The sequence below is a fragment of the Pleurodeles waltl genome, chromosome 11, assembly GCF_031143425.1.
Source record: "Pleurodeles waltl isolate 20211129_DDA chromosome 11, aPleWal1.hap1.20221129, whole genome shotgun sequence".
Classification (NCBI taxonomy): Eukaryota; Metazoa; Chordata; class Amphibia; order Caudata; family Salamandridae; genus Pleurodeles; species Pleurodeles waltl.
This window is the reverse complement of record NC_090450.1, coordinates 25,507,918-25,530,282: the sequence shown is the minus strand read 5'-3', so window position 1 is coordinate 25,530,282 and position 22,365 is coordinate 25,507,918. Positions and strand designations below refer to the sequence as shown.

Here is a 22,365-nt window from a genome sequence, read left to right as displayed (position 1 = left end):
ATCCTATACATAATCTTTAATGAGTAAACCACTGTATAAGAGCTGTCACGTAATAGTATCTAAAAGTCACCATCATAAGCTACGCCAGGTCACTGAACTATTGCAAACTCCCTGAAGTCCTCAGTGAAGCAGGAGGTTTTCACAGTGTACCTGCTCCAAGTATCATCAGATCCTCAGTCCTTCATGTTGATCACAAGGGGACCTTCCTCCCTCCCTGCTGGATCACATCTTGCCTCCAGAGTTTAGATCTTTCAGCACAGCTGTTCACTCTCAGTGATGCTACCCACCATAACCACTGCATCAGGCAGCCCTCTGCACCATGTACCTCTTACAGCCGGTTACTCTGGTGGTTTGGTATGGGGGCCTACCAGCCCAAGGTACTCAAGCCATCACAGAGGGCATCTACTCATCGATGATGGACCAATCTTGTTTCACTGTACTCCCCTCCGATCACCATGACAACAGAGGTGTTTTTTGTAGGATCTGAGGTCTCAGGAGTCACCTGGCTGCATTTTCATTAGTGGCACTGAGGATGCCCAGCTGATGCGGTCCAAGGGTCTAATGCCAAGCAAAGGAATGGATAAACCTAAAACTGGAATCTTTTAAGGACAAGAGCCCAGTTTAAAGAGTCTTTCCACTCTGCTGTCTCTCTGGACTTGGGACGGTGTTCAGCCGGCCTTTTGTCCCCTGCAGTGTAATATTTACACCATCCGGGCAGCGGCAAGAAAGCTTAATTTGTTGTAGACAATTCTTAAGTTGGCGCCGACAATTACCCAATCTTGACACTCGCATAGCAGGGCAATGGACTCACATGGACCATGGTTGGCACAGGCGCTTGCTTACAAGTAAATAAAAACCTGTAACTGATCAGAGCATTTAGGGCTGCCCCTATAAAACGTAATATATGGGCACATGCCACATCTGGGGCCAAGCCAAGAACGAGGTCACCGCTGGCGGGCGGCCAGGAGTGATGTCACGCCAGCAGCCATTGTGCATCTAGTGATGACATCACTAACACAATGCAGCTATGGAAAGGGGAGAGCATTCCAAGGCAGGCAGTGAGAAAGGCAGTGTGAACTAGTGTTACATATTGAGGTGGGAAAAAAAACAAGCATTGCACATAACCAGCAGCTGCTGGTGCAAGGAGGCGGCTTCACTGGTGGTCGGGCTCCGTTCACTCAGGCTTCACTCCCATGGCTTACGGTGACACCAGAACTCTAGGAACGACTGCGCTCGCGCCCTGTAGCACAGCTGTCTGGCGCCCAGCCCAGAAGAACTGAGTGCCTCGGCACTGACTGCACCCTACTTCAGCCACAGCTGAGGCGCTTCTCAGCACTGGCTCCCTTCTACTAAGCAGAATGCTGAGAAAGTTCATAACACAATCTGCCTTATCAGACATCTCCAAGACCCAGATGTTTAAAACAACTGCAAGACCGGGCCACAAGCACGAATCCACTCAGCAGATGCAATGACGCCGACTTCAGGACAAAATTCTGAGAATTCCCATAATCAACGCCGCGAGAAGGGGGTCACACGACCGATTATGGGAACATAGTCGTTCAACTGACTATGGCTACTCTGCAAGATGTGGTCGCTTCAGTCAATTCATCACATCTTGCAGGGTCACCATGAGTGATCAGTGGGGTCACGGCAAGATGGAGTCATTCGACTGATTATGGTAAAACTTCAGGATGCAGTCATTCAACTAATTATACCAACAATGCAAGATGCAGTAGCTTAACTGATTATAATGACACTAGAAGATGTGATCACTTGACTTATCAGAAGTATCTTTTCGAGATGTAGTTATTCGACTGGTTATGGTGATGCTACAAGGCACAGTCACTGGACTGATTATGGTGGCCCTGCAAGACGTGATCACAACTTATTACTGGGGTCACTCGGAGATGTGGTCATTCAAGTGATTATGGGGACACTGCCCAATGCATTCGCATCACAAATGGTTACACTGTGAGATGCAGTAATTTGAATGATTATGGCAACAGATGTAGTAATGGGACTGATTAGGACCGCACTGCGAGATGCACTAATTCAACTGATTAGCGCTACACTGTGTGATGCATTAATTTGTCTGATTATAGCTACACTGCGAGATGCAGTAACTTCCTTTATAGCTACACTGCGAGATGCAGTAATTCGACTTGATTATGGCCACACTGTGAGAAGTTGTAATTTGACTGAGTATGGCGACACTGAGATGCAGTGATTAGACTGGTTATTTGTACACTGTGAGATGCAGCAATTCCACTGAAGAGGGCTACACTGCGAGATGCATTCATTCAACTGATTAGGGCTACACTGCAGGATGCATTAATGCAGTTGATTAGGGCTACACTGCGAGATGCATTTATTCAACTGATTAGGGCTTCACTGCGAGATGCATTAATTCAGCTGATTAGGGCTATACTGTGAGAGATGCAGTAATTCGACTGATTATGTCGACATTGTGATGCAGTGATTCCACTGATTATTTCAAAACTGTGAGATGTGGTCACTTCACTAATTTTTAGCTACACTGCGAGATACAGTAAATCAACTCATTATGGCAACACTGCGTGACGCAGTAACTGCCTTTATGGCAGCACAGAGAGATGCAGTAATTCGACCAATTGTGGCTACACGGTGAGATGCAGTAATTCGACTTGATTATGGCCACACTGTGAGATGTTGTAATTTGACTGAGTAAGGCGACACTGAGATGCAGTGATTAGACTGGTTATGGCTACACTGTGAGATGCAGCAATTCCACTGAATAGGGCTACAATGAGAGATGCATTAATTCAGCTGGTCAGGGCTACACTGCAAGATGCATTCATTCAACTGATTAGGGCTGCACTGCAGGATGCATTAATGCAGCTGATTAGGGCTACACTGCGAGATGCATTAATTCAACTGCTTAGGGCTACACTGTGAGATGCATTAAATCAGCTGATTAGGACTTCGCTACGAGATGCAGTAACTCGAATGATTATGGCTACACTGCAAGATGCAGTAATTCGGCTGATTAGGGCTACATTGTGAGATGCAGTAATTCAACTGATTATGTCGACATTGTGATGCAGTGATTCCACTGATTATTTCAAAACTGCAATGTGGTCGCTTCCCTAATTTTAGCTACACTGTGAGATGTAGTAACTTGACTGATTATGGTGACATTGCGAGATGCAGTAATTTGACTGATTATGGGGACACTGGAAGATGAGGTCCCCTGACTGATTAGTGGGGACACTGCGAGAAACAGTCGCTTTACTGACTAGAAGCCACAGGGTGTGGTGGGCCGTTTGACTGGTTAACGCGAGACTGCGAGATGTGGTCTCTTGACTGATAAAGGAATGGGTCATGTCTTGAGTTGGTCTACACCCTCAACTCCGTGGAGCAACAGTGCAAGTCTACAAATGATAGAGACTAGTAGTAACCACCATTACATCCAGAGCCATTTACACCAAAGAACACCAGCAAGTGTCCCGACCACCCTATGCAGGCACAGGGACTCCCTGACCAGAAACTCCCACTCACGAGCAGGCCTGCAAGGAGTGATAACCTACGCTGATCAGTTCATAATCATGTGCTAGGGAAAACATGAACACAACCACAGCACACCAGCCCGGGGGAACCCAAACTGCGGTGATATCCAGGTTTTTGCAGATACACTGTTTTCAGCAGCCATAAGGTTACTCTCAACCCATACCTTTGCCCTGTCGACAACCACCATTATCAAGACCAGCACAGATCAGAGAGGGGCGGTCACTGCCTCAAACTATAGGATGGACTCAAACGTCTGGCACATGGTGTCCACAAAGTGCGCAAACACCCTACATCAACATCAAAGAAGCACACCATGGTGCCTCCCCATGACATTTCTTCAAGGTGCCATCGCGCTATTGATTTCAAACCATGTGCTGGTGGATGCCAAGGCTGAGAAGATGTTAGAAGATGAAGTGGTGCATGGGTGTGAGAGAGCTTCTAGGCACTCCAGCTCCTCACCAGAAGAGAAGTCGCTGGAAACTGGAAGGTGCTTACCAAGGTGTGCAACTCTGCATCAAGGCAAGGAGCAGGTGCGTTCAAGAGTGACGTGGCGCTGAGCCCCCAAGACCCACTGAGATTCTGAGTACACACTGATGTTTTCTGCACACTGACTCAATAAGTGCATACCTCGGAGGCACTTGCATTGTATTATTTACATAGCGCTTAGAACCATCCATGTGGGGAGGCGAAGTGCCGCTCACACGGGCAGCATACTACACCGTGCATGGGGTGTGGCTGGTGGTGTGTTTTTATGCCAACTGGGAAGTGTTTCCACGTTGTGATGATCACGGAGACCCAGCGCCTAGAGGTGTGACGGAGAATACGTGTGAGAGGCAGGCACAGCTTGCAGTACACAGTACCCTGGCAGTCGGGATCAGTTCTCCAGGTCACTTTACCATGTTCCGACTTTCTTTTCTCACTCTAATTTGCTGGTTGCTGTAGGCTAGTCGGGACCTGCAGGGGGGACTATGTTTAAGTCCTTCAATGGCCAGCAATTTGCCACAAACATCATTAGTTATTAGGCATCTCCAGTTGGTGTGTGGTGGGCCAGATGCAGTCAGCTGGTATGAGTGCAGTTTGGATGAAAAATATGTCCTGTAGAGGTCCCAACTTATGTGAATATAACTGGACCATCTGATGGCTGTATGCTCGCCTTCAGGGGCATAACAGAGGCCCTGGTGCGGATGGGCCACCAGGCTTGCCCAACTGGAGGCGGCCAGCTCAGCTTCTACTGATGTGATTGTGGGTGGGCCCATTCATCATATCTTGTAGGGGGTCCTCATGTTTTATTGCTCCACTGCTCGCCATGTATGCTGTACAGCACCCTGCTGCCTTTTCACTAGGCTCACATTATAGAAGTACCCCCTACATACATACATACATTCATACATACAGACATGATGTAAGTGATTATTACACATCCTAGCTTCACGCATGGACAGCTGCGGAGCCGCTAAATCTGAGTATTCCATAGGGTCAGACGAAGTGTAATTGTCTAGGAGCGGCTACTGTTACCCTGGAATTAGGTGGCCCCCATATTTACCCTATGGGCAAGCACTAGGGGGCAAACAACTATCCACAATGAACCAGGATCTACCGCTCGGCAGCAGAGTTCCTGGAAGAGACAGAGCCCATGACTACTATAATCATACAGAGCGTCCGTTCTTAACCTTTTGACTTCTGGAGAACCCCACTGAATCATTACTGGAATCTGGGTACCCCTGCTGAATTATTTCTGGCATCTGTTGACCCCACTGAATCATTGCTGGAATCTAGGGACCCGACTGAATCATTACTGGAATATGTGGACCCCACCGAATCATTACTGGGATCTGGGTACCCCTGCTGAATTATTTCTGGAATCTGGGGACCCCACGGAATCATTACTGGAATATGGGGACCCCACGGAATCATTACTGGGATCTGTGGACCCCAGATGAATCATTTCTGGAATCTGAGGGTCCCGCTGAATCATTATAGGAATTCGTTAAGTCATTATTGGAAGGTGGGAACCCCAGCCTAAGCACATTCTATGATAGGAACCTCAAAACAAAGCACAGATACACAAAACCATGTATACACAAAACAAATTCTCAAATATCACATTCAAATATAGAAAAAGATTTCAAATCTTCAATTTTGCTGCTTGATTTGTATATACTTCATTATTTTAATATTATTTAATTGGGTAAAACAGTCAGGAAGCCCCTGAGGTGACATCGCAGAATCCTGGGAGTCCTCAGACCATAGGTTAAGAACCAGTAATAGAGTACTGAATCAGTGCTTAATTTGTTAATAAAAACGTGCTGGCGTCCAAAGCCCTCCTCAAACACGCTGCTGCTGCAATTAAATGTGCGAGCACGGAATACTGAGGCAGCGTTATCTTGAGGCGATCTTGGGCCTCTGCAATCCATTTACAGCCAATCCCTGCCCCTTCATCTCACTCTTGCAGCTTTCTGCTTCCTCCCTTTGTGACGCTTTTTCGTTTTTCTCTTCCTCAGTCTTTCCCATAGGTGTCTTTTGCTCACAGTAAATGCCTGAGGCAGAAAAATAAGAGCCGGCTCGCAAAAATGAGTGCCAATGCTCTGCACCAGGAACAACAAGCACAAACTAAGCACTGTACTTAACAGATTGTAGCCACTTAAGCAAGGCACACCCGGCCATGGACAAGCGTAGAGTAGTTGTGTCAACCTAACCAGTGCAGAAATAGTCAGGGCCACAGGAAGACATGTTACTGTGGAGTAGTGTTTTCTGAATAATTTTTTTTTTCTGCCGTTGCCACATAATTGTTCTCTGCTATATAATTTGCAGATTTTAGAAAGAAAAAAAAAAAAATCACGCTCAAATAGATCAACGGTTGTTCTTGCTGCACATTGAGTGTTCCGCTGTGGAGTCATCAGGAATTTAAAGAGGTCACAGTGTTGCCCTGACCGCATGGATATCCCCATCTGATGGAGTAGGAGATACACTTCCACGAGCTCTCAAGGGATGGACAGAATGAATCTCGTTAATCGGGCTTTATTTTTGTTTCACTATAAACACACTTTCCTGTACACATCACAGGCGTGATTATTAAAGCAGTAGCTATTTCAATGGGGTGGGGCTTGGGGCAAAAGAGGGATCAGCACCTTTTCTTAAACTCCATGCCCTGAATGCCACAGCACCTACCAGTGAGGCACCTACATCATAAACATGAAATGCACGGTGGTGCACCGCAGGGCAGTTCTGTAATGGACAGTTATACTGCTAGGTGGGCTGTGGGGGGTCTTACATACCCGACTTGCTCATGTGGGGGTGTATTTTTATATTTAGCTGTGTATGCCTGTGTAAACGCTGGGGAAATGTGTGCCCCTAACCTCCTGTGCACTGCCCTATTCGGGCAGGGGGTGTCGAGCGGGTGCAAGGTGGTGCCCCTCGCTGATGAGCACAAAATGGGGTACGCACCGTCATACTTCTCCACTTGCAGAGGGGCACAGGCTGTTATTCTTAAACTACCCCATTTTTGCCCAAATAGCCAAATAGCATGGGGTGGTATAAAATGAGCAAGGGGTAGGTTCAGTGCTTAATTTGAGCCGGTGGTTTCTGTTACAGGGCACAGGCACTTATTTTTGAGGGCCGGCCCTTATGTTTCTGCCTCAAGCATTACTGCGAGCATAAGACACACATGGGAAAGACGGAGGAAGAGAAATGAAAAAGTGTAAAAAACAGAGAAAGCAGAAAGCTGCAAGAGTGAGCTGACGGGGCAGGGAGTGCCTGTAAATGGACTAAAGAGGCCCAAGATGGCTTTAGGATTACGCTGCCTCGGTATTCAGTGTGCAGACATTTAATTGCAGCAACCACATGTTTAAGAGGAGGGCTTTGGGCACCAGCATGTTTTTATTAACAAATTAAGCACTGAGTAGGTTACAGCTGTCCAAGCACCATCCTTCAGATCCCTTGAACAGATGTGAGCTGCTCTGCTCCTTGATGGGCCCCAGCATTCTGTAGGTTTCTCAGGAGCACAACAGTTTACAGCTTCAGTGCTATGCTCTGAATATGTAGCCAGATGTATCAAACGGTTTTACCCATTCTGTGTCTATGGAAAAATGTGTTCGTACATATGGCCCCAAGTGCTTGGATAGAAGCCAGCTTCCCAGGCCTGTCCATGGCCCATCAGATATTGCAAGCCACAGAGAAGCAGTTCAGCTACCAGCTGCTGCAAACAGGGTCCAGAGGTAGCAGGTACCCGTCCGCAGCATCTTGAGGGCTATGCAGGGGCGGCTCAGGTACCACCCCACAGCGTCCACAAATTCAGCATTTTTGGGTTGCCATGTTCCTGCTGTTTATCCCCTATTATCTAATCAGTCAACCTATTGATCTCCTGAAAGTAAGTCCTTCTTTTGCTGTGAGTAGCTTTATCTGCGGTGTGTCTGTCCTTTATCGGTCACAGTGTGGTGGCACAACCTTGAGCGTTCAGTTAAGACTACGGTGGCTCTTTATGGTCAATGCACACTGACTCCATGTTGTGCACAGCTGTTCTACGTGAGCTGTACCTCCTGCTGGCCTTCATGTTCTTTGCTGCTCATAATACCTTGCATGCGCTCTTCAATCCTAGCAGGTCTTGCCTTACACACTGGAAGTTACATTTAAGGTTACGTCTCACCGTCCTGATTTATGCTTCACATTCATGACTTACATTTTAGATTTATTCCCATGAAGGTTATAAAACTATCTCAGAAACATGTGAAATCTATTTTAATCATCAACATGAACTAAAATCACAAATAAACCTTTAAAACAGAATTACTATATACTACTGTCAATTTATAGGAAACCAGTGTTGTGAAAATTGATGGTGTAAACCAGTCGGGGTCACATCAAACGGCTGTAGAACCCGTGATAGGAACAGATTTCAGGAACTTCCCCCTACACACCTGTCAGGAAGAGCTCCATTTTGACTATGGTTGTGTCCTACCAGTGGTAGACCATCTGCAACCCAGCTAGCCCTACCAAGGTCATGCTCTACCTAGAGTGGCACCTTGTAGATGCAACTCCAAACTGTTAGCAGGCTACCGACTCCACACAGATGAACCTCGGATCACTTTAGTACTCACGTTTTCAGCAATGTACATATATGTCAAATCTTTATTTTATATCCCAGATGCCCTTGCTGTGTTGTATGCAAATGCAATGGTTTCCTTCGCTCCCCTCGATTTCAGAAAGTACAAAAATCATTCAGTAAGACTCTGGACTAATAACACAGAAATAGCCTGCAAGTCGTCCAAAGTCCAAGACGACTCGTGCCAAGCTCCTGCTGAGCAGCGCTGGTTCTTCTCAAATTAAAATCACGTTATAGACTCGGGCAGAAAGAAATTCCTTGAGGTGATGTTTCTCTTTTTCCCCTACCGTGCAGGACATCCAGAATGAAAGGAGGCAATATGAGAAAAGGAGCAAAAGCATGGACTTCTGAAAAAAGTGACCAGACGGCAACCCAGCAAGAAGGCCTTAAATATTGGAGCCCACCTGCGAGGCCAGCTTCTGTCCACACACAACAAACCCCTGTGAAGGGACAACATCTGGACGAATGCAACACAACATACTTGAATGAAAGCAATTACACACAGCCAACATTCATTCCAAATGAGGGACACACAACTAATATCAACACAACAATATTGCACGGGGCTGGCCTCCTCCCTCTATATGATGATGGACACTGTTTCCAGTTCTATACTTAAATGTGGCAGGTTAAAGCAGTGTGGATGTACACAACTTCTTTGCTTCAAATGAACTGATTAAACTAACACACCTGACATTCATTAATGATTTGTAGGTGAAAAAGGTTCAGGGCTGGAGACAGTGTCGGTAACACTGCTGCAGCATCCTCTGTAAAATGTGAAAAAGTGGGCACCGCGGTCCGTGCTAGGGCGATGAGCTCAGCTGAATGAATTCTGTCTTATGGTCAGTGAAGGACTGTGGTCCCTTTGGTCCTCACCATGGGCAGCTGGTGGTGCGGATAATGTGTCCAGGAGGAGCTCACGGAGGGGCTGGTGGATTTCGTGGCTTGTGACCCTGATTGGGGAAAGCAGGTAGATTATCATTCCTCTGATGTGTCTCTTACGCTTAGACTTCCACCCAATAATGAAGAGACATCTGAAGAAGAGGAGTTAAATTGTGCCACGGTGGTGGAACCAGTGGTATTTATTTGCACCTCCCCATCGCAAGAGCTGTATAGTCAACATGCATCATCCTATTTGGTGAGCCCAGACAGGGAGTGTGGAATTCATCAGGACCGTGACACACCTGATGTGAAATGCCTATTGCTCGCTCCTGGTTGAGTACCACGAGATATCCACGGAAACTTGCTTTGAATAAATCAGTAGGGATGATGACCTGTCAATGTAAAGGCAGACATGATTAAAACTGCCCTCCTCTGCCTATTTTCATCAGCGGGGGCACATCAGAGAGTACTTCTAGATGTTCGTGAGTGCTCTTCTACAATTTCCTTAGCCATTATATGATAAAAGACGACCCCTCATTTGATTTGAGGAGACTCCTGTGAGGAAAACCCAAACCATATGTTGCGGCACAGTAGAGGAGACCACACCTCAAGTTAAAACTCACAAAGAAAACACTCACAGGCGGTAATTCACTGGTGCTCTGAGCTGTAGTTATGTCGCACAATATTAAAAAGAGGTGTGGTAATGACTAATTCCCAGGATCACTGTGGATCCTGCCTTCTGGTGGGTGGTATTTAAACCTAAGCCTGATGAACAGATTCCTGTTTTGTCTGAGGATGAATTGTCTGAGATTTGCATAAACCATATTTATGGTCTGGAGAGGCATCTGAGCACTACACCCACTTACCTCTGTGCAATGGAAGAGTTGCTGCTAGTATCAGAATTACTCCATCACCACACCAGTTGGTACAGGTGAGTGAAGTTCAGCCTCACTGAGTAGTAATTCCCAGCTGAGAGAGTGGAGTCGATCTCATGGCCCTGGTCTTAATCGTATGCTTCCAGCCTCTGTGTCCACCAGCTCAAGGAGTGTCCATGCAGGTAAGAAAACAGAAACTGGATTGTGCTTCTTGGATACAAAGCACTATACCTGTACTTAAATGCAGGAAGGGCTGCATGTTAACATTATCCACTTTTCGCATAAGGTTGTTCAGAGCTTGTGTTAACAGGTAGGAAAAAAGCCCAGCTGTGCCATGGGGCAATCTAATCAGAGGACCTTATTTAAGTGTAAGAGCCTCATCTTGTATCTTTATGAACCCACTGGCTGAGGGCAGGTACAGAGTGCTTGCATGGTCACTAGAATGGTCTTAGCCTACTGTAAGCATGCTTCACTTGAGTGTGTGATGTCGGTGTCTCTACTTTAATAGCGGCTGGCCAAGCGGGCCAGCGCATTGTGCGTGTGTGGTGGACTCATTCTGTAAGGAGTCTACTATGTGCATTGCTGTTTCTGTCAATTACGTACATAATGACACGTCCTAACTGTGGACACTCGCTTCATCTGGAGATAAGGGAATAGTAGATGGAAAAAGTCCCATCACTTCCGTCCCCATTTAATCTCAGACCATAGACTTGTGTAATGAGCTACAAACCCGTCTTTGCTCTTTCTCATGTAATAAAATCTGGGAGCTTATAGTTCAACTTGGGTTCAGTCTCTCAAACGCTGTCCACAGTATACAATAGAAGGACTTTTCCTGGTCCTCGTAGTGGTGGATCAGTTTGGTGGTGTTACGTGAACAGTAAATGCTGCTCCTACGGTCAGGGACAACCCTTCACCTCTTGAGTTATGTTGTAGACTGACTGGTTCCTCAAGCTTTTTCCTTTTTTGGAGACAGAAGAGGGGTCTGCTACACTTTTGAAGCCTACAATTAAGGCTATCCTAATGTTGGTTGACCATTTTCTTAAAGTGATTTGAGGTTGGAGTGCATGTACGTAAACCTGTGAGTACCTCAATGGGATCTTTGCAATGGGTCTCAAGTAGGGTTTCCTCTGTTGTTGCCGAGTACCTGCTTTCTGTTCCTGCAGAAGACAAACTTTGGATAACACCTGGACCGACGTTTTGGTGTCAAAGTCTCTAACCCAAATCAACATGCTTGCTTTGATTATCTACGTCTAATAACTTTCCATTTTTAAAAGAGTTTTTTTTTTCATAAGACTTATCACTTCGTAACATCCAACCTTATAATCGCTGAAGAAATTCTGGGCATGTCTGCACAGTCCCTAGAATTGCCAGCTAGTTTTTTTTTTTTAACCCTCTCAGCAACTTAACTTACAAAATGCTGCAGGGATGAGGAGCAGCGGGACTGGAGTGTTGACTGTGCAGTCACCAGAAGAGACAAAATGCCTAATAAAGATTATGTGAGCCGTGCAAATACTCTTACGCACAATGTAATGTAACTGGCTACAATCAGGATCAAACTCAAAACACTGAGATGTACAAGACAGAGGCTTACGCATGACCCCCAGGCAACACTACACTTTCAGCATTTGACATTAGACACAATTAATGTGATTAGGAATCTTTCTCTTAGTGGTCATCTAAAACAATGGCCTGGCACTGGCCTTCGTAGACCAACACGTGGCACTCTTGCGCAGGAGGCCAGTAACTGTCCCATACCCTACAACCTCCATCGCCAAATCAAGCACACCAGGTAACCATACCACAAAGATTAGTATTACATTTAGAAATAACACAATAGTGTTAAGAAAAGTCTAAAAGGAAGACCTTCAACACTATGTTAGTGGGTTGCTGTTGATCAAAAGCGATTCAGATTTCACCAATAGACTTTTATAATCTTTGCATTTATACAAATGGTGTGAGTCAAGTTAGAACAAGGCAAAACCAGCAAGAAGTTGCTTACTAGTTTTTCGAAACTCAATATGTCAGTCAAAACTAGGTTTCAAAAGCTAAGAAAATTTACTTTTCAGCATCCAGAACATTATGCAACAAAATACGACAACAAATGGATGGGGTCTTGCAAAGTCAGTGCATCTCCTTGTATCTAATTAAGTACATGGCAAGCCCCTCGGTAAATTGCATTTTCATAATCTGATATATAGGGAATTAGGACTCATGTCTTTTACAATGTATGAACATGTCAAATTTTGTTTCTAAGTTTACTGATGAAAAGCTTCAGTAGGAAAAAAGGGGCATAAAGCCAACGGAATGCACGCGGACTCATGGCTGCCATACCATCAGGAAGCTTCTTGCAGGACAGCGCATCGTCCAGATCCCGGGCAGTTGCTGGATCGATGGTGAATATGCATTCCTTCCTGTAGATAGAAAGTGAAAAAATTGGAGAGGCTATAGCCTACAGAGAGTATCTCACCTACTATGGATCATCAACATTCCCAGATGTAGCCAAATCCTGGGAGAACTTGACTGAGACCTTAGTGCTCAACATATTAAACACAGTCCTGTGGAGAGCAGACACAATTCGTTTACTAGGACTTGGCTCTGATTCGGTCTTCTGAACATGAGATTTCTGTCCTGCCCACATCACCCAAGGACCCCCACCCAACAAAAAGGCTGCCTGCTCATGCTTCATTCAGTTCATTCTTCCAGTTTAGGATCGGTTCTTAATTTGGAAGGGTGAAGCGGATGTGAGTTGTATTCCACTGAGAACAGTCTCACCACAGTGTCCAAACCTACTCCAAAAAGACTTTCAAACGCATGCATTTATAGGTAAACGAGAGCTGCTAAAGTGTCAGAATGCAAGAAAATAATGATGTTTTGGTTGAACCATACACTTATTTAGTTTTTTGGTCACATTTGGATAGTTCTGCTGCATTAAATTAACCAGAAATGGCTTATTTCTAATCACAGTTTCCCAAGACTTTACATGGGTTGGCATAAACTGTTAACTTCACGTCAACCCCGGTTAAATCACTGGTACTTTCAATGAAAATCACAAATGACAACAGTATGACGACCCCCATCCCCCTCCTCGTCCCGGCAGCCCCACAGTACATTCAGTCCTTAATGTTACAGATCAGGCTGTTCCTTCTCAAGCAGACGTCATGTCCCTTTAAATGGAAACCAACATTTGAAGGATGGGGAACAGTGTGGTTGTCTGGTTAAAGACCAGACCCTGAAGATCCAAGTTTCATCTAATTAACTTGCACAACCCTCTTCCATAGCACTGTCTATATGAAGCATTTTTCATACCGCCCCAGTCAGTGCAGTGCAATGTAAAGGATGGGCAATTTTATGTGAACAACAGAATAGGTTTGAAGGCTCTGGCTATGAAAGCTGAGGTTCTGAAAGGCCTCTGATAAAAAGTCAGGAATTCCCAAGGACATTTGATATGTGTCCGCTTCCAGTGTCTGGAGTTGCCTCTGGGGACATGGATTGGCAAAGCGAATAGGTCTCACCTTAGGCGCTACTGTACATCATTGGCAAGGGGGTGTGCAGCATTTCCGAAAAAAAATAGCACATGCATTATTTTGTAGGCATGTGCATGCTTTATTACAGACTTTTAAAAAAATCTATAAATAAGAGTTGCATGTTTTAAAAAGAAAGAAAGAAAAAGGCACACGTGCTTTTAAGGCAGACAGGCTGGCAGCAGTTTGCTATCTAGTCCTCTGCTTTATAAAAATACATTTAAAAAAAAGACCAAAGTGGGGGAAAGAGCATCAACAGGAAGCGGGCGGGTGAGAGGGGTAAGCAGCACTAGAGGGCGATGCAATCAAGCAAGAATGTAATGTGGGCGGGTAAAGCATTTGAGGGCCAGCAGCGTACGGAGAGTACAAGGGAGAAGCATGCGGTCAAGAGAGCAACATGGAGCGAGGGGGAGAGAGAAGCACATGGGTGAGACATCTGGAAAACACATGCACTCTTGTGGGTTCCTTAACGAAAAAGAAACAAAGTAGTGCCAAAAAAAGACAAGAGTGGAGGCGAATAAGAAAATGAAGCCATGCTCCAGGAAAGAGACAAACACAAGAAGAGAAAGAAAAGCTCAAACAAGCAAACAAATACAAAAGCAAGCAAATGAGAGTGGCAATGGGAGGGCTCCAAGTCCACTGTAAGCCGACATTAGGTCTTTCACAAACCAGATAGCTTACGCTGTCTAGTGGGCAAGTCCTAAAAAGGATGTACATCTTGTTTCCCATGATGACCAATCAAAGGACCCTTGCTATTGGCTTCTCATCACCACAGAGCTCGAAGACATCAGGGACAGCGAGAAGAGGAAGCGAATGGAACTGACAAAATCAGAAGATGCAAACCAATCTAGAGTCTTCTGCAGGTCAAAATATCTTTTGTTTACAAATCCCCACCCGCAGAGAGGTGCCCAAAAAGGTCCAATAGAAAGGAACCGGCTTCTAGTAAGTTGGGATCTATGTCAGTTGACCAATGTGTATCAATGTAACAAATTCAAAATGTTAAAGCAAGTATGCGCCATGCGGTATTGATTTCTCGCATGCAATTAATGACCATTCGAAGACGGAGGAAGTATAGCGGTGCACCACCGCGCTTGATTTTAACCACAATGTTTCTGATCTGTAGTTTGCCTGTTTCTTTGTTTCTTTTACTACAACAATTAAATACTTTTGGTCTCAAGACTAACCTTCTGCTGCAGAAGTCAATAGTTCCCCAGCCTAATATTTGAGGCGCCACACCAAATGTTTAGGAGCCATCAAGTTAAGATATGCAGAAATTAAAAATATTTCCATGAATAAAAGAAAAATGATTTTATGTATCAAAAAACAGAAACTGGTCTGCACAGATTGATGTAGATTTTATTTGATTAACTATTTTATTGACATTTTAATAGGTCACAAATAAATGTATGATGCACCGAAGTGCACGAAACGTAGTGTACAAACAGAACATAGCGGTCCCAGGAACCTCACAGCACAGCATGATCAGGGCGCAGAAACAAGGCCCACTGAACTTATCTCTCCAAAGGATTGGCTACAATGCTGTCTGCAACAGACAGCAAAAACTGCCTGGAGCAGGATGGCATAAAGGAAGAAAGAATCTATTTCAAAACATCTACAATGTCCTAAAAGTAGATGAATGGGAACAGAAAGAAATTAAAAGATAGTGAGCTGTGAATATATTCTTTCGAGGAGGGGCTTCAGCAAAGAGTGGCGGTCACAACATTTCCAGTTAAAACCCCATTACCACTGCCTCATCTTGAGCAGAGGAAGACATCATTTATCCGACGTCAGGGTACTGATTCCCTTCCCCTCAAATGCATGGATTTAAAAAGAACCTTAAAGTGTCTTTAAGAGGGCAGTGAGAGGAGATCACTGAATCAAATCGCAAAGAAAGCCTCAAATCTTAAGAGCGTAGTACACCTAAAAGTGCCCCCTTCCACCGACTAACTCCAGTGAGAAGGAGGTTAATGCACCGGACGTCAACGTGTGATGCTTTAACAGGTACAGAAATATCTGTGTAACATCTGCACAACATGAACGTAATTTATTCATGTCAATTAACATCAGATTTTGCTTTGGGCTGTACATCACGCTCAGACGAGGAAAAAGCTGCGTAGATCACAGTTCTATCTGGGTGAGGCTAGGTTTGTGTCTGAGTCGCGCTACCACACTAACCAACGAATACTCTTCTCTTGCCTTTCCATCGTCGATGCTGCCAACCACCTTACCAGTCTTACTCATCACTTGCAGGAGTTTCACTGACCAAGGAGCTATGCTTCTGCATGAGATCTGCGTTACACTGCAGCTTAACTTGTGATGCTGGTCTTCAGCAGTCCTCCATTTTGGGGAGGCTCTTGAAGATGGGGATCTTGAAGACATACTGCGGCATTAAAACCAGACTACCTTGGGCTGATACCGAAAAGACAACTGAATGGTCTTCAATAGTAGATATTCTTCAGTCCTTGGCCAATGGAACATAATTGCCAAGAACTTCAGATTGATTATATATATTATATATATATATCAATCAAACAGTTTTCCTCTTGAATTTTGGAAACCTGAGTAGAAGTTTGAAAGATGATCGTCATGTACAAGAGATGGGTATGTAGTGAGGGACGTTCTCGATCAGGGGTGGTGGCAGTACCTTACATCTTTTATGAATAATGCAGAGGGACTTCAAAGTCACTGAATGGGCAACCAGTAAAGAGAATGTAAATCTGTCAACTGTGGTCACTGCATCCAAGTTGGAAAATAAGGTAGAATGCGGCATTCTAGGCATGCTGAAGGTGCCTGCGGCGGATAAACAGGCCTAGCCAATCGCCGTATGCTTGGTCACTCCCAGACATGACTAGCAGCAAAGCCACGTGGACTTTATCAAAATGAGTATTAGCAGATTCACATCAGAGAAGCCTGCCCTGACATACAATGCTGGCAGAACAAACATTGCCTCAGTGGTGGCCGATGCCTGTAAGGCTTGTAGGAGGCGGTAATTGAGCTAGGCCGGTTCTCAGAAGAGCATGTGCTATTCTAATTGATCAAGTGGTGACCGGAATGACTACCAGCATGATTCTCCATCATTCAGACATTCATGGTGAGTTTATGCCAATCATCCATCCATGGATAGAATACATTTTCTGGTATGTCCTTGCTGGTGGATAAAACCTGAAAAACAACCGTCAATCTCAGAGCTGACACATTAGATTCCAAATAAGTCTGATAAAGAGGCGCGAGTGGAGAGCCCCGAGGTTAGACTCAATCAGTGATAGCTTCACATCAATAGCAGGACTTATGGAGACTTTCACCAACTGCTTTGAGTGACTCTTGCTGGCTCGGATTGCCTTTTGTGTACAAGGAAAAGTGTTCTTAGAATGGGTGTGACCAGACAGGGGCCTGCCATGACGCAAACTGTTTATATTCAAAGTTGGAACACCTTCGTGTTAATTTAAAACCTGGCTGAACCCAATCATTCATAGGTTTCTTACAATTTGGTAGAATTCTCCAAATGTATCATGACAAATTTTTTTTAAAAATTATTACTGAGGGACACGCGTAGGCTTTGCCAATGTGGGTTTTTGAATGCTACAGACAAAATAAGCCTTAAGGCTCATTGTCAATATGACTCTATTGTTGATTGAAGAAGAGAAGATATGAAGTGAGGGTAAGGGGCCATGATGTACTAGTGAACGCAGCATATGCCCAAAAACACTCCGGTGGGAGGACAGAGATAGGAATACGAGCTAAATCAGCTACGAAAACAGCAAATAAAATGTGATATAGGCGCAATCTCCTTAAAGTCTGTAGGGAATGAAAACTCCAATAAGTGTTTCTAGAATTGTAAACACAGGGTCAGAGTTTTGGTTGCCTGTCAATTAAAGTAAGTACATTAAGGAGGTAATGATCTTCGTAGAGTTCTGCAAACTCATGCACAACCCCAAAACCTCACGCAACGAGTACACTGGCGATAGATAACCCGCACTGTGGTGTCAGTGACGCATTTCATGAACTGCTTCTACAGTCTTCAAGACGCATCAGCGTCGCTCGCAGGACGCAGGTGTTATGTCATCCTCGCAGTTCGTCAGTGTAAAACAAGTTAACACGTTGGCTGTGAGGACTCGCCTTTGGGAATGCTCGTCTCAAATTTCTCTACCCACACTTCAAACGATTACGCATGTCACTGCCGTTATCAAATAACAAATTAAGGGCTAATTACCAAGCAGCATATAGAAATAGTTAGATTTCTACAGTAGTTGTCATAGAAACATTCAATTTGATGGCATATGACGCCCGCCAGCCGCAACAAGTCTTCATACCTCAACACCTACTCAACACCACAGATTTTACCAACACAGTCACTCTACGTTTTCTCAGTTCAATTATTTCGCCCTGTCTGCCCTACAGCTTTATTTCCAATAAGCTTACGTATCAGCCACAGCATTTCGAAGAAACTCAGTGCAGAAGAACAATTCTGATAAATGAACAAAAAAATTATAGTCTCCACCAATACATCTGGTTGGAAATCCCATTAGTTCCTTACATTTCCTGAGAAACGTTTGTGTCCCAGGAGTTACTCAAAATAAAGAAACATATGATAAGAATGCGGGGGGGGGGGGTTTGAGATCATGCTTCCATTCCCTCACTTGCTTACCAAGGCATCAATTTTCAAAATAGTCTGTTTCTTCTTTAGCAATTTATTTGCATAAAAATACTCCAATTGTCCTCTATAAGAGCCCAACTCCAGGACTGCCGCCAGCCCTCTAAATCGCACTAGGCTGCCTCAAAACATTTTATCTTCAAGAGTAATTGTGATCCTCAAATATAGGAAATACGACCAATTTAAAGTACACCTGTATATCCAAAGTTCATACACCTGTATTACCAGAAACAGGGATGAACCTTTCAGGATTACTATAAAATTAGGGCATAGCCTAGGTGGTCAACAGACTTGAAAAAACAGCAACAAAAAAGCAGGCATGCTGGATACCACTTAATTGAAAAATATATATATCCCAACTAGTTAAATAAATGTGATAAACTGAATGAAGATGCTGAGGCTAAATCTGGGACCAATAACTGGTCTGTTGTAAAGCCAAGTAGAGAAGCTCAATCTCTCAAAGAAAATATTGAAGTTTAGGTTTACAAGATCTTTTGACATAAAGATGACGACGAGAGACAGTGAGGTCAACCATGTGGTGGGATGCCTTCCAGACTCACACTTGAGTGACACCAAGGTTTATATATTTCACTCCGAGGAGAGGACCAGCTTTTTGCTCAGCTCCGAGTTCCCTTCAGGGTATATTAGATGCCTGCCAACCCTTAATTCTGAGATATTTCAATTTGACTAGGGACTAGTTGTCACGGAAAAGTTGTCAAATTTCCATTAAACAAATGCCGTGCTATTGTTATGGTAACTAGTCTGATGGGTATGGGGTGGGCTACAGCAAGGAAACTTCAAAGTGACAAAACACAAACAATTAGGCACTCTGCAGTACACTTTGGAAAGATTCCAGAATTACTCAAGTGTTACTCCAGAAAACGTTCCAAGCTGGCCAAAGATACAGGGCAAGGAAATATATGGAACACATCTGAAAAAAGTGTCAATAACGTCAGAAGAATGTTGGTGGAAAAGTGCATTATGATTGCAAGTGCACACTAAACCTTTTTTCCTAATTCTGGAGCAATCGTTAGGGTGGGAACACTTGATAAAAACCCTGATATATGACAAAAAGCCAACATTATTTTGAATGTTCCCAATTCCCACTTATCTCCAACCAAAAACATCTCTGCAAAAGCACAATCAAATGTCGGAACAATGATTTTATGAAAGTTAGGGACATTTTCTGCACAGACTGTAACAAATCTGTGCAGAAATACGGTAAATATGGCAAATATGGCAAGAAACCATCTAAATTTTTAGAAGAAAGGAAACTCGACTTATCACATGTCCCATGTTTCTAGTGCCTAAAGGTTACTCTCAGCTCTTTACCTATTTGTGAGTACTTGGTTGTGTGAATGCTATGACAGAACACCACTTTTTTATTTTTTAGAAAGTAAAGTTTAACAAATTATGCATGCACATTCTTCATGTTTACCTTTCCTTCCCCAATGCACCAACTCAGACACAGGCGCTTGCTACATACCTCCATTTCTCTTCCAATTTACACGCAGACTGGATAAAGTGATCACCTAAAGTCAAAGGAGAACTAAAAATGTGCATAAAGAATCTAAATCAGTCTAAAGAGCAAGGTATACCATGGTGTCCAGTGAGGACAACTTTTCACCACTCTTCAAGAAGGGGGTGTTTACAGGTCTAAAGTAGAGAAGCTCATGGAAATATCAGTGAAGCGCGTCAAGAAAAGAAACCTCTTTGCCGTCTTTCTGTAGACCTCAATGTCGGAAAGAAGAGATTTGCAAGAATTAACTTGTGTGTGTGTCAACAGGCCATCTAAGCAACCTAAGTTTAGGGAGAATAGAGCTCCCTGGATCACGTGACATGTACACGGAGTCCGAGTTTGAGAGGAAGCCTGAAAATAACAGTGGTCAACTGAGGAACGCAGAAAGTTGTCCGAGCAGCTTTAGTGAGGAGGAGGATGAAACAGAACTGGTCAGCTTCAGTGGAGGGATCCAGGCAAAACTACTGTGCGTGAAGACTGATGCCTTCCACACAATTTCAGGTGTACTGAGACCGGGCACAGTGATCAACTGTGAAGGGACTACCCCAATGAAATCGGCATACGGAAAAAAAGTTAATTTTACTAATTCAGATTCCAGACAAAATTTAAAGCCGAACTGCACAGAAACTAAAATGCTGCACTGTATATCTACATAAAACATTGCTAGGTTGTTTGTTACATATGCCCACTCTTTCTCTCCGGGATTAGAGTAAATCTTTAGAACTAAGAGAAAGCCTTCGAGCTCTAGAATGTTAACCAAGGGCTGGTCCTCTAAACAGCACCAAGATGACTTAAGGGCCTCATACTCTTCACTTGTAGTATAATGTCTGCATTCAAGGAAACAACTGTATACATTGAAACAGGTTATTTGCAAAGGACCAAAACTGTCTAACATGAACAGATACAGTAAGGAAACCAGGTTGATTTGCCAGCCTCTCTTCAGCAGGAACAATAAGTAGAGATCGACAAAGTTATTTTCCCTCTCACAGTGTCTGGATCTCATGAAGGTGTAATTTTGAAGGCGAGCCACCCTTGGACACCACCAGGAGTGATAACGTGGCTGGCCTTGAAGAAATTTACAAAATTCTTGAGGCACTGGATTAGTTACTGAAAAGTACAGGGACTCCCGATGGATGTGTCAAGCAGACCTCAAGTAATCATTGGTAGTGTGACCAGTCCAGATTTAAAGAACATCAGTAGGAACGAACGACACCGATCACCAGGTACAGAATGATGGAGCCCAAAGGTGAACCAGTCATTTATGTAGAGACAGATGTGAGTCACAGACTCTGGTAGGTGGGCAATGGCAAACAAATTAAGTATCTTCTTGACTTGGTTTAAGAGTTTCTTGAATTAGGTTTAATGAATACACAAAGGGAGACTGAACACACCCCTTTTCACAGACGGGAAAATTATCATTTTGTCCACTAGGTATCCACACTGGAATTTTTTTTTAATTTGTTAAAATACACGCAAGGCTCGCCTTTGTGTTCAGCGCTCTGACGCTTCTCACCTAAAGTTTACAATTTATGAAAACCATAAAAGAGGCACGGATACTAGAGTAAGGTTTAAAGGGATGCTAAGTATCCTTGGTCCACATCTTCAATTACAAAATGGGGAGAATGTCCACTACACATTCTCCCAAATGGAATGCTAGCAGAACATAATGCACTGTGAACCTCACTACATAAAGAGTGACTTGTGAAAGATGAACTGTTATGAGTGGTATGCCCACATTAAGGACACAAGACACTCACCCACCAGTGGTGGTAGGCTTCATCATCTGGTGTGCTCCTAATTTGGGACAAGCAGCACACTTGTCTACATGAGCTCCCAATGAAATGAGCTTTTACTGAGATGTTTCTACAGTGACAGACCATTTCTTGAATGTTATCCAAACCGTTACAGTAAAATGACCTACAAAATATAGTCTGCATAGTAAATACAAGTGATAAACCTGAAAATCTTGGGCCTCGTGACCATATGATAGCCCTATTTCACCTAGAGTGGCCGCCCCTTTATGGCATTTGAAGGTTATACTTTGCAAGAGGGACCAAACTATTAAAAATATCTTTTTCAGAAAGGAGTACATTCCTCTACATGTGGTGGCCGTTTAAGAAATTTTGTGGCGCTCCCTGTGGTGCACTGAACTCCATTTGATCTAGTGGCTCTCTGTGGCATTGTGTTGTCATCCTTCACATTCAATCACCATTCCTTGGATGTGAAGCCATCTCATAAAGTATGGTAGCCATCAATGGCAGCTGGTTGCCATT

The 22,365-nt window shown here is 44.1% G+C and overlaps 1 protein-coding gene across 2 annotated transcripts in view; it reads right to left on the bottom strand.

Moving 5' to 3' along the window:
• Positions 1-22,365, bottom strand: part of DIS3L2 (DIS3 like 3'-5' exoribonuclease 2) — a 714,887-nt gene that overhangs the window by 334,341 nt on the left and 358,181 nt on the right. For both annotated transcript variants that reach the window (XM_069212876.1, XM_069212877.1), the window contains one exon: positions 12,733-12,812. In XM_069212876.1, the coding sequence (XP_069068977.1) occupies positions 12,733-12,812 (80 nt within the window). The remainder of the gene's footprint in view (positions 1-12,732; positions 12,813-22,365) is intronic.